General features: G+C 58.8%; 1 protein-coding gene across 6 annotated transcripts in view; it reads right to left on the bottom strand.

Annotated features, from left to right (window-relative positions):
• ABR (active BCR-related) overlaps positions 1-12164 on the bottom strand; it is a 185980-nt gene that overhangs the window by 16322 nt on the left and 157494 nt on the right. Inside the window, exon 1 of one of the 6 annotated variants that reach the window (XM_021066124.1) lies at positions 5579-6049. Within the exon in view, the coding sequence (XP_020921783.1) occupies positions 5579-5746 (168 nt within the window). The 5' untranslated portion in view covers positions 5747-6049. 6 annotated transcript variants of the gene reach the window in all.

Raw genomic sequence — 12164 nt, 5'->3', positions numbered from 1 at the left:
CCTCCGCCCTGGCAAAGGGCATGAGGTCCAAGAGCACTTCCTGTGCTAAGCCATTCATGTGACCTCATCTGTGTCCCTCTGAGCCTAACAGCACCTCGTGGTTTGTCACCGAACTAAGAATGATGCCTGATACTCAGGTACATGCTCAAAACACACCAGCATCACTAAAACTGGCCTTAGATTAAAAGCTGAACTCCTTGTCAGGGCCTGCAAGGCCACTGGCCAGTCCATCCAAGGTCATTTCCTGTGCTCCATGTGGGCTCTGTCTGCCTCCGAACATAGCATGGTCATTCAGGCTCCAGGCTTTTCATCTCTGTCTAGAATGCGCTGTCCTGGATCTTTCAAGAATCCTTCTTGTCATTTAAATTTTAGTTCAGAATTATCTCCTCAAGCAAGGCCTCTCCCTGCACTTTACTTTTGAATGTGTTACCTAATTTCATCTGCCTTTCAGTTCTTGTCCAGCATGAAATGGTCTTATTTGTAATCTGACTCCTCTATGGATGGAAAGCTCCATGACAGCAAGGACCCTGTGCCCGGACCGCCTCTGGAATGTGCAGCACATGCAGATGCCCCGTCAACATTCAGAGACCAAACGAACGAATTGGGACATGCAGGACGGAGAAAGCAATGCCTTCCCGCCAGGGCTCTTTCAGGCCAAGGATCAGGAAGCCCCGCATTCCTGCTCGCTCTTCTCCTGTGTTCAGTGAGAGGCTGAACACATTTCCTGAACACATGGCCCAGGGGCAGCCCTGGGACCTCTCCCACCCGGACCTTCCCAGCATGTTGAGAGTTTGAGGCTTAAGCACAGGAATCTTGAGACACGGCCAAAATCGTCACATGAACTGGATCTAGGAGATCATCCTGTTCGGCTCCTTCATTATTACACCAATGCCAAAGAACCAGAGAAGTGGAGAGATTTGCCCAAGGTCACACAGCAAGTGAGGACAGCAGACTCAGGATTAGAAAAAGGCCTCTTGCCTCCCAGCTCGGTGCCCTTCCCTCTCTGGCATCCTAGGCTGCACCAGCCTAAGGGGGAGGAGGCCAGAGCACGGAGGGTGCATGTGGGCTGATGGGAAGGGGAGCTGCGGCTGCCCTGCTCTGGCTGTGCCCACTGCCCAGGAGAGAGATGGTTCCAGCTTCTGGCTCAGGCATGAGTTCCACTCTCTTCAGCCAAAGCACAATCAGGAGAGTCACCTTGGCACCACAGGGCCCTCCCAGCCTCTTGGCAGAATCCCCCCTGGCAGCTCTAGGCCCCTCTTCGGAGACCAACGACAATGGCGCCTTAGTCTAAGGCCCACTGGGATCCAGGAATGACCCTGGCTTTCTCCCAGGGACTGGGCAGGCAGGTTCCAGGCATGGGGATGTGTGTTCCTTTGGGCGCTAGGGAGCTGTCAGAATACAGACACCCCTCCCACCGGCAGCGTGGCTGCACAGGGAGAAGGAAGCCAAAAGAGCACCTGCTTCAGCTCCCAGCCACCTGGGCAGAGGGCAGGCCTTTCCAGATGTGTGCGCCTGGACCAGTGCCTGGCAACTCCCGCAAACCAGCACCTGCAGAAGTTTCTGGGCTCTTTGCTCCTGCGGCCTCACTGCCTCTGCACAGTCCCACACCACGGAAGCTGGGGCAGCACTGATCTCTTGGGAGCTCTTCTGACTGGCAGGCTCAGCTCCCCCTGCTCTGGGGCCATCCAAAAGCTGGGGCACCAAGCCTAGCACGGCAGCCTGGCCAAGCTACCCGTGGCCACAGAGATACTGGAGGGCCGGTGCCTCTTTTAACCTCCTCAGGCACCAAGAAACAGCCACTTGCCAAGTTCAGTTAGTGCAGGGCTTACTCCCTTGGGATCTGTGACCCTCTCTCAAAGAGTGTACAGTTTGTGCAGGTGTGGCTCTGGGCCTGGGTGGGACTCAAAGTCTCCTGCTTGGTGGAATCAAACAGGCCTCTCGGGAGCCGGCTTAGTGGAGAAGCATGAGCGCTGGGGGCCAGGAGACCACCTGGAAGACCACCTGCCCCAGAGTAAGGTCCTCTCCCTCTGGAGAGTGTGCCAGTGCTGAGGGGGGCACAGTGGCTGCAGGAGCACGGGGAGGGGGAGCTCCACAGCCCCCTTCCAAGCCTCTAGCCTGGTCACTGCTCTGGCCCACAGAGGCCAGGAGGAAATGTGCTGGCCGCGGGGTCCCCGCCCTGTAGGGACAGGTGCTGCTGTCCCTTTCCTAGAGGCGAGGGGTTGCTCTACGGGTGTGAACAGGCACGTGAAAGGTGAAGACAGGAGGCAGGTCCTTTCACTCCAGTAATAAGGTGGCAGGGGGGCGGGGGTGGGGCAGGGCACAGCGGTGGGCAGCCAGGGTGGAGGTCTGGTGGCTCAGGTTTCAAGATCTAGATGCTCAGAGCTAGATTACGAAGTAAATGAGCCCAAGACGTCTCTCTATACCCCAGCACCCTTGTCCCCTCAAGGCCTAAAACAGCCAGTGAAGGGCTGACACGTACATGGTTTGGGTACTTGGTCCCACCTGTTCGGAAGAACCATCAAGTTAAATGACAGACTTGGGGAGGGGCTGGGAGCGGTCCTGCGGTTGCAATGAAGATGACAAAGAAAGCAACCCTCCTAAACCCTAAGCTTCTCCAGACAAGTGGTCCCAAGAGGGCTCCCCATCTGTCCTTCCTTGGGTAGCACCTGTGACTTTCCCTAGAAGGAGGGGAGCAAACCCCGTCACAGAACAGCCAGGCTGTTCTGCGGCTCAGCAGGAAACATCTCGGTTCCCCTTGCCCACTTCTAGCTTCTTGAGAGACGCTCCTTGGAGGGGGGGAATTCTCAGGCCCATAGAGCAGCCCCTTGAATCAGAAGCCCGGTCGTCAGGAACTGCCCTCAACTCTCCCCCACTCCCCTGAAGCCTCAGGTTCAGCCTGAGTCCCACCTCTGGCCAGTATCTGGCCTGGTCTGGGTTAAGACGTCTTCACCTTGGCAGCAGGGTGACAGTAGAGGCGTGGATGACACATCCTGCCCCCACCCCTAAAGCTTTTGGCCTGGCTTCTGCCTCCCGGGGCTCCTCCTAGCCTCTCTGGCTCAAGCGACCCCATTAAAACCTTTGGACACTTCTGGGGGGAGAGGAGGAGATTCTTCTTTCAGCCCTTTTCTCTCCATAGTACAATCTAAAGATCTAGGAACAGGCAGGATGGGAGGAGGAGCAGGCACTGAGCCTGGTCCCCTTGACTGTGATTTAAAGCCAAAAAGGAAAAAAAAAAAAGGAAAAGGAAAGCAGAAATGTGAAGTTAAATGCTGAGAGCACTGGCAGAACCCACAAACGCAAATGCCACGTGTCTCCTCTGCAAAACGCTTGCACAAAACACTGACTGCCAAGCCGGAGGCTGGAGCGAGGCTTCAGTCCCGGGACTCTCCCGGGGACAAGCACAAGCCCAAACACAGCCCCCCACGGAGGACCCAAAGGACAGCCTGTGAGTGGTCTGTGCCTCCCCTCTGCCAGCAAGGGCAGACTCCTGAGACCAGAGGCTTTTTCCATTCAAGCAGCTTCTCCTGCCCCTGCACAGGGCCCCCAGATGAGTGACGTGCAGCCCCCTCCAGCCTTTCACGAAGCTTTAGTTAAATGGGAGCAGGAGGGCCACAGGTGTCTCAGCGCCTAGAGCCTGGAATCCCTGTGGCGAAGTTACATGAGGAGTTAATGAGGCGACCTCTCCTGCCAGGCCGGGCAGTACCTGGCACCCTTCCCCCACCCACCTAAGCTGTTGCCTGATCCCAGCCTCCTTGTCTGGCAGCGAGCCTGCCGCACTGAAAAAAATAGGTTAATGCAGCTGGAGAAAGAGGGGAGGTGAGCAGTGGGTCTGGCTCCACATGCCTACCGGCTCACCCATCAGCCCAGGCACAGCTGGGTGCATGAAAGTCCCTCTGTCACCCACGATGTCTGTGACACCAACATGCTTTGTCACACAGCAGGGGCTAGGGGACTGAATCACCTGCCACACAGAGCATCTCAGCACCAGAGCCACCCTGCAGCTGCGCTGACGCCAATCAGCTCAGCAGCCCGCGCCTGGCTGGCCCGCCACCCTTGTCCAGAGAGTGCCATCAGACACAGAGCTGGCAGATACCACCAGAGGCAAAGCTGACAAAAGAATTTCTGAAGTGACTTCTTGGTTTTGTTAGTCGCTCATGCACAGGAAAAGAACCGAAAGTCTGGGAGTTTCAGGGTTTAAAAACTGACCTCTGCCCCACCCCTGCCACCTGCCACCCACCACCATTACCCCGCAAAGGGACAGGTAAACCCGAAGGACTCTGGCTGGCTCTGGGCCAGGAACCCGGTGGGTCACTTTCTTGCCCACCTCCAGGTCTGGAAATGGACAATGAGCTTTGGGCTGGTGGCTGCTGGCCTCAGCAGCGGCTAGGAGTGGGGGGGGAGCAGGCAAGGGATGGCTCCGTGCTGCCGCCACAGACAGCTGCCTCAGCAGAGGGGCTCTGGGAGCAGCTGAGGCCAGCAGGGTTCTGCTAGTCTGGTCCCTAGAGAGGCTGAAGGTGACACAAGGGCCAATGCAGGACAGCTCAAGTTGCTGCCCTGCCCAGCACTTTCCAGGGCTGATGTCACCTCTGGGAAGTCAAGCCCACTGGCAGAGGATAAAACTAGAAAAGGAGCCAATGGCCCCAAGATCGCTTCCTCTTGGCAGGTGTGTGGAGGGCCTGTGTGGAGAGTCCCCCCTCTGAGCCGCAGCAGGGCTTGCAAATCCCCTCCAGCCACACGGACTAGCCAAAGCCTCCCTCATCACTACCTGGAAACAGAGGTGCAACCAGGACAGGCACCCTGGGACACTTTGCATGGACAGCTAGTTTGGTGTACAGATATCAAGCGCTTACTGTGTGCTAGGCTCTGGCCTGGCTCTTCCTCAGACATCCGATGCCAGGGCCCAAAGCCAGCCCTACGGCAGCCTGCCCAGCTGCAGGACAGTCAGCTTCTATCTCAGAGTTTCATCCCCACCCAGGTCTGGGGCAGCAGGCCGGACAGGCAGTCTGCCCTGGCACAGCTTGGTCTGAGCTGCCCGCTGGCTCAGGAAACCCCTGGCACACTGATGGAGTTGCCCGGTGCCTGGCTGGCCCTGGGCCATCTGGCCTCTGGGTGGTCCCTGAAGAGGCAACCTCTAGCCCCCAGACTCAGCACCGCCACCTCCCCACAACCCCTACAAAGAAACTTCATGTGGCGGTGGCCGCTGGAGGTCCCTCAGCAAAGGAGCTGTTAACAGAGACCATTGGCCGCATCGGGCGGGCCTGGGCTGGGCGCTAGAGGGGAAACTGAGGCCCAGGGGACACGCCTCTGCTCACGGTCCTGCCGGTAGAGACATCCTCTCCCACAGGAGACACCCTCCTCTTTCTGAGACAGGGACAGATGCAGAGGAAGCAGCCGAGGTCGGGGGTGGGGTGGCATTAATCATCAAATTAAGGCCACTTAGAGCCAGCCCACAGCCTACCCCAGCCTCTGTCCTAGGACCCCACCATCAGGCGGCAGGAGGTGCAACGAGCTCTGAAGAAGGCTGGCAGCCCCCGTCCCCCTCAGCCCTCTCGGCCACCCCCTCCGGCCCCACGGGCACCTTTTGGCGGAGGAGCTTGCTGCGCACGCGGCCCCAGAGCCTCGCGCCGGTGTTGGGGGGCCGCTTGCTCCCCGGCTCCTCCAGCGGATCGAGGCAGCAGCGCTCCAGGGGCTCGCACATCGCCTGCAGGCTGCAGTTGCAGTCGGGCTGAGGCAGGACGTCGGTCATGCCGGCGGCAGCGGCGGCGCCGGCTCCCCGGCCCCTGCCTGCGGGGCCAGCTCAGCTCCGGGACGCGGGGAGGCGCCGGGGTCGGAGCCCGCAGGAGGGGAGGAGGGCGGGCGCAGACGCGGGCGCAGCCGAGCTGCCCGGAATGTCACTCGAGGAGCCGGGCAGGACAGCGCATGGTGCGGGGCTCTGCTTTTTCCTCCCTCCGCGTCCTCCCTGCCCGAGACCGCCAAGACCGCAGAGGGAGCAGCACCGGCTGGCTGGTCCCCGTCGGGCTAGCGGGATGCCAGCCCAGAGCCGCGCAGCGCCCGCCCGCCCGCGGCAGCCGGGGAGCCCCCGCCCCCACCGGAGGAAGTGACTCAAAGGAGGCGCTGGAGGCTGCCCCCTCCAAACACCCACCTCCAGCTTTTAACTCTTGGCGGGCTGGCCCTCCTTCCAGCCCTTACTAAATAAAGTTTGACAAGCAGCGAAACCGGCCAGTCCCTTCCCCGCTAGAGCCCTGGTTAACCCCTTCCCCACCAGAGGGCTCCTTGGGGCTGGGGTGTCTGAGGGAGGCTAGGGGAGGCCAGAGGGGGTCCAGAGGGGTCCCGGTTCAGGGGCAGGAGCTGCACCCCACCATCCACAGCTGCCCTTGTCCAGTGCTGCCCTGGAGTTTTGCTTCCCCTACCCCCAACTCCTGCCCAGACACCTCCCTCCATGCCAGCTCAGTGACAGGGCCGGACCGCGTGGGGCAGCCCCCTGGGCTTTAGCAGACGGGGAGGGAGGGACTCCACCACTTCAGGCCCTCTCCAGGGACTGGAGCAAAAGCCCAGCCGGACACTGGTCACAGATGCCCAGCATCTGTACTCCTCCCACGGCCACTGTTAACCACAGCCCCCCGGCCACCACCGGAAAAGCCAAAGAAGGTGCAGCAGAGGACATGCACTGACAAGGGGCGGTCAGCCACCCGGGGCTGGAGAAGGAAGAACTTGTTCTCCACCCTCAAGGTGATGAATGTTCATTTCGCAAGGTAACAACACAGCTCAGAGTCTGGTGTTTGTAGAACAGAGAAAGAAAGGCCTGAACCCAGGTGGCTGGGGTCCACACATAGGCACCGGGACGTCCCACCCTGCAGAGCTTGGCATGGGGGTGGGGGTGAGGAACCAGTATTTTTGAAGTGCCAACCATGAGCCGGGTCCGCGCAAAGGGCGTTCAAATACCCACTCGCATTGAAGCCTCACTTCAATGAGACTTCTGTGATGGTGTTACCACCCCCATTTTAGAGCTGTGAGGACGGGGCGGGGGGCGGGGGGGCAGGGAGGTGATGGTCTCGCCTGAAGTCACAGAACAGCAGACGGCGAGCTTCCTCCAAAGGCCCTGGTGCTCACCACCACTGGTCTCACTGAAGTGTGGCTGGTTCTCTGGATTCAGGGAAAAGAGCTGGGTCAGGGCCCCAGGGCAGGTGGGATGGGGCCCAGAAGCAGCCCGTGGCATCAGGAATGCTCCCGCCAGATCTCAACCAGCGCACTGGTCTTGGGGTTTAACATCAGAGCCCTTGGTGCTTTTGGAGGAAGGGCGGGCTTCACCGCAGAGGTAGCCAAGATCTGGTCATAGCAAGAGAAGGCCTGTCACTTGAGTTTACTATGTGACAGGTACCACACTAACCCTCATGAGCTAACTCACTCACTTCAACCTCAGGAAATACATCCTAGCACCCCCGTTTTCCATTTGAGGAATCTAAAGGTACAGAGAAGTCAAAACTGCTTTCCCAGTAACCCCTGAGGGGGAGAGGAAGAGACCCACGGAGGCAGGGACATGTCTGAAAGCCGCTTACTCAAGATGGGGCTAGGCCGGGCCGTGAACAGAGGTCTGGCCGTGCCCTCTCCACAGTGATATCCCAGTGTGGTCCTGCACTGCCTTCTCCTTGGCTGGTGGAGGCAGGGTCCTGGGACTCTGCTGGGCTCGAGTGGCCCCTGCAGGGTGCTGGGCCAGCCTCATCTCCGGGGCTCCACACTTCACACCCGCTTCTGTATAGCCCAGACAGGGCTAGGTTGCCAAGCCTGCCCAGAGCCTCCTCATACCTGAGCCAAAGTGGACCAAAGCCACTGCAGCTAAAGGCGATGGAGTCAAAACTGCTTTCCCAGTAACACCTGAGGGGGAGGGGAAGAGACCCACTGAGGCAGGGACACATCTGTGTGCCCTGCTCAGATGGGGCCTGAGCCACCCTTCTTGGCCCTCCACCTTACCTGCTCTCCCAGGGCACCTGGGTGCCCCCTCTGGAGAGTCTTCCTCCAGCCTCGTGAGGGGCTGGCAGCTTCCTCCCCCAGCTGCACAAAACCCGTCTCCCCCACGGCTTCACTCATGAGCCTTCGCCTCTTCATCCCTGTCACTTCATTCAAGAGGCACTGACTGCGGGCCTGGCTATGTGCCCGGCCCCGGAAAGGGGCTGAAGAATCACAAAGATGAATCAAAAGCCCATGCTTGGCTAAGCTGACAGCCCAAGAGAGGAGAGGAGAGGAGAAGAAGGCTTAAACACCTCTTACCAGAAAGCAGAAGAGCACTCGTGTGGCTGGCATATGCCAAATGTGCACCTACCACACGTCATACCCAGATGGACAGCCTCATCTTTGCCCTCCAAAAACTCAGTCTTGAGCCACAAGAACACCAGAGATCAAATGCTATGAAAATTGAGAGGGAGAGAAAATTTCTAGCCAGAGGGAATCAAGGAAGGCTCTCTGGAGAAGGTGGGGAGGTTGGCATGGGCCAGAAGAGCTGTAGAAAAAGGTCACCCTCCCCAGCTTTGCTCTGCATCTCTCAGCTACCGTGCAAGTGCTGGTTGTGTAACCAGCTGGTAAGGTGCCATTATAATTGCTGACTATGTTCACCTGCTGCAGACACATGGTCCATGCTGGGCACTGCCAGCTGTGAACTTCAGAGCTGGCCCCTCGCTGGCTTTCTAAGGTTCTCTGCCCTGTATCTGGGTCACATGCCACAGGGTGCAGTTTGGGGGATGCTAGGTAAGGTGTGTCCCCCCTCCGGCTGTGTGGGAGAAGGGGGACACTGCAGATCCTGTTCCCAAAGCTCTACACTTGTCTATCTCAGGAACCCCAGGCTCAACACTTGTCTGGGTAAAGCCAGCTCTGATTGGATGAAAGATAGCCAACTGGTCTCCATGGTGACATAAGCGCCTTAGCAGATGGGTAGCTGTTCGGAGGCTCTTCCCTTGAGATGCTCATCTTCCCTTCCTCCCTGCGGGCTGGGGGCTCTCTCTAGGGACAGTACAGATTTGCCTTCTCTTCCCCAAGCCTGACTCACTCCTTCCTGGAAGCAGGGGTCTAGAAGCAGGCTGCAGGGGGGCGTTGAGGGGTTGTGCAAGACTAATGGTCCTAGCAAGTTCCTTAAAAGCAGCCATCTGAGTTCTGGTCCCTCCAGCCCAGAGACCCTTCCTCAGCTTCGCTGGATGGGGTGGGCTCAGGCTGTCCTGGCCACCCAGGAAGTAAGCGCACCCCTCCCCCTCTGTCCTTCCCAGCACACCTGGCAGGGCCGGCCTCTGAGGACGTGCGAGGGCCCCGTCTGGGTAAACAGAGCCTGGGTGGGAAGGCCCACATGAACAGATGTCGCTGCCTTTGGAATTAAAAACATTCCTGTAGACTGTCCCATCCTCCCTCGTCCCCTCCGCAGGCTCTCTGCCAGAGGAACAAGAGGGGCTCTCCATGGGGCGATGGGCAGCAGGACCCTGGGGTATACCCAGGGAGCAGCATACACCTGGGCTGGCGGGGACCAGCCACCCAGCACGACTGTGACTGAGGCAACATCAGGCTAAAGTGATTAGCAGTGTCATCGCTGAAGGGAAAAAAAGGTCAGCGGGGAATATATGCAGCCCGAGCTGTGTGGGTGGGAGAGGCGGGGACTGCCACTGGTGCTGTCTTGGTGACAGCTGGGGGTGGGGACAGCTTCCAGACAAATCCTCCAGCCCGCGCCCACGAGGAGAAAGGCTCTTTCTCAGAAACTTGGGATGTTGCTGCTACTTCTCTGAAATAACCCGCTTTGCCCCACTGGAGCGACTTTTGTCTTCCCGTCAGACCTGACTAGAACCCTGGTGCCCTGCGCTTCAGCCTAATGACTTTAAGGCAGGAAAGGGGGTTTCTGAGCAGCCAGCTAGACCCGGGCCACAGGCACCCCAGCAAGGACAGCCTGGGAGGGAGGGGGAGGGGGAGAGCCCCACGGGCCACCCAGAGAGGGGGAAGGAGAGGACCAGGAGGGACATGGTCAGGGGGTGCCAAGGACACCCTTCACAGACCCAGGGGACAGCAGCGTGGTGGCCGCAAGCAGACAGGGTGTGGGGCTGGGGGTGCTGCAGAAAGGAAACCCACGGTGGTTCCTGCCCAGAGACAGGCACTGCACCCAGGCTGGGAGAGAACCAGCGGGGTGGGCAGTGTGGGCAGTGCAGGGGAGCCTGGGGCCCACGCAGAGGAGCTCACGTTGGCGGGGAGGTTGGCACATTCCAGGGAACTTAAGAAAGGAGGGGTGGGAGAGTCCCCTTATGACGACCGGCTCTAGAGTCCCTGCCTTTCTGCTGTGTGTGCTTACCTTGTTCTGTCCCCCTCCTACCCACACTGTGGGCTGGAAGGGCAGAGATCGTCAGAGAACCAGAAAGCGAGACCCGTTTACAGTCTTCCATCCACACTTTTTTGGGGTTTTTTTTGGTCTTTTTTAGGGCCACACTCATGGTGTATGGGGGTTCCCAGGCTAGGGGTCTAATTGGAGCTGTAGCTGCCACAGCAACGCGGGATCCGAGCCGCGTCTACGACCTACACCACAGCTCACAGCAATGCTGGATCCTTAAGCCACTGAGTGAGGCCAGGGACCGAACCCGCAACCTCATGGTTCCTAGTTCATCAGCCACTGTGCCACAATGGGAACTCTTTCCATCTACACTTTTTTTTTTTCTGTCTTTTTGCTTTTCTAGGGCCGCTCCTGCGGCATATGGAGGTTCCCAGGCCAGGGGTCGAATCGGAGCTGTAGCTGCTGGCCTACGCCACAGCCACAACCACTGGGGATCCAAGCCGTGTCTGCGACCTACACCACAGTTCACGGCAATGCTGGATCCTTAACCCACTGAGCAAGGTCAGAGACTGAACCCGCAACCTCATGGTTCTTAGTCGGATTCCTTAACCACTGCGCCACGATGGGAACTCCTATCCACACTTTCTGAGCATCTGCTATGTTCTAGGCCTGTGGCCTGGGGACAGGAACACTTTGCTTAAAGTCACCACGTAGCCAATGGCAGAGAGGAACCTCGAGGCTACATTTCCATTCATTTACTCATTCATTCATTCCTGACTAGACACCCGCCACAGGCCAGTCAGGGAGCACCTGAACAGGTCTCCGCTCACTCTGAGCTGTGACACTCCAAACTGAGCCCTGGCCACCCCACCACTGACCTGCCCTCCAAGGAGATATGTATCAGCAACTGGAGATTCTTGCAGGTGGTCCAGGCCAGGACTCCTGGGTCTGGGCCCTGCTGCTAAAAGCTGTGCACAGGGTTGCAGGTCTCTAAGCCCTGAAGCTTCAACTCTGCAGATAAGTGGCTACTGGTGGCTTTCGATGGCTACCTAGAGCAGGGCTGGGGAGCAGCTTCCGGGATGGGCTGAGGGTTCAAGGTGTGCATGCTGCTGGGACGGAGGCAACCGGGATGAAAAGGTAGTTGCTGTGCAGCCCAACCTGGTTGGCTCAAGGTGGACTGCGACCCTCCCACCTCCCAGCGCCTGGCCAAGCCGCGGCACAGCACAAAGCACGCTGTTCCCCACACGGCCTCGCTCTCCACTCTGCCTGGCCACCCCAGGCTGGTGTCTCAGGGGTACGTGGTGGTTCTAGGTGGGCTGGAGAGGCCGAGACAGCCACAGAGCTTATCTGCTGCAGAACCATCCCGGTGGTACCCCAGCAACCCCTTGTGATTCTCATGGCACATTTGGTCACAAAAAAGGGTGGAAAATCCACTTGAGCCTCTGGGAACATCTTGCTTGTCTCAACCAAAACCACCAGGGTCAGAGTAGGCAGAGCACGCCCGCCACACATAGGTCTGTTCCTCCCCACACAAGTCAAGAACCTAACTCAGGGCCAGACTGACACCCAGACCCCCTTGGCGGCTTGTCTGCTCTTGCTTCCAGGACGAGGGAGGTGAAGGAGGCCGTGTGGGATGGGATCAGGGGTGGGCAGAGCCCTCCAGGGGCCTCCCAGGCCACACCCCGAGAACACAGCAGCCTCAGGCAGGAGGGCTTGAAAGGAGGTCAGGGTCTGTGGAGCCACCTGCTTTGTTCTCTTTCCCTAAAATCAAGCAACTCTTTTCCACCCAACTTGAGCTCCAAAGCGACGGAAGAAAGCTCCTAGGAGTCAGGGAACCCGTGTGAATCCTGCCTGGTCACCGTGGACTCCTTTTGCA

Source organism: Sus scrofa, chromosome 12 (assembly GCF_000003025.6).
Source record: "Sus scrofa isolate TJ Tabasco breed Duroc chromosome 12, Sscrofa11.1, whole genome shotgun sequence".
In the NCBI taxonomy this organism is placed as follows: Eukaryota; Metazoa; Chordata; class Mammalia; order Artiodactyla; family Suidae; genus Sus; species Sus scrofa.
The sequence above is the reverse complement of the archived record's forward strand: the minus strand, read 5'-3'. Positions and strand labels throughout refer to the sequence as shown.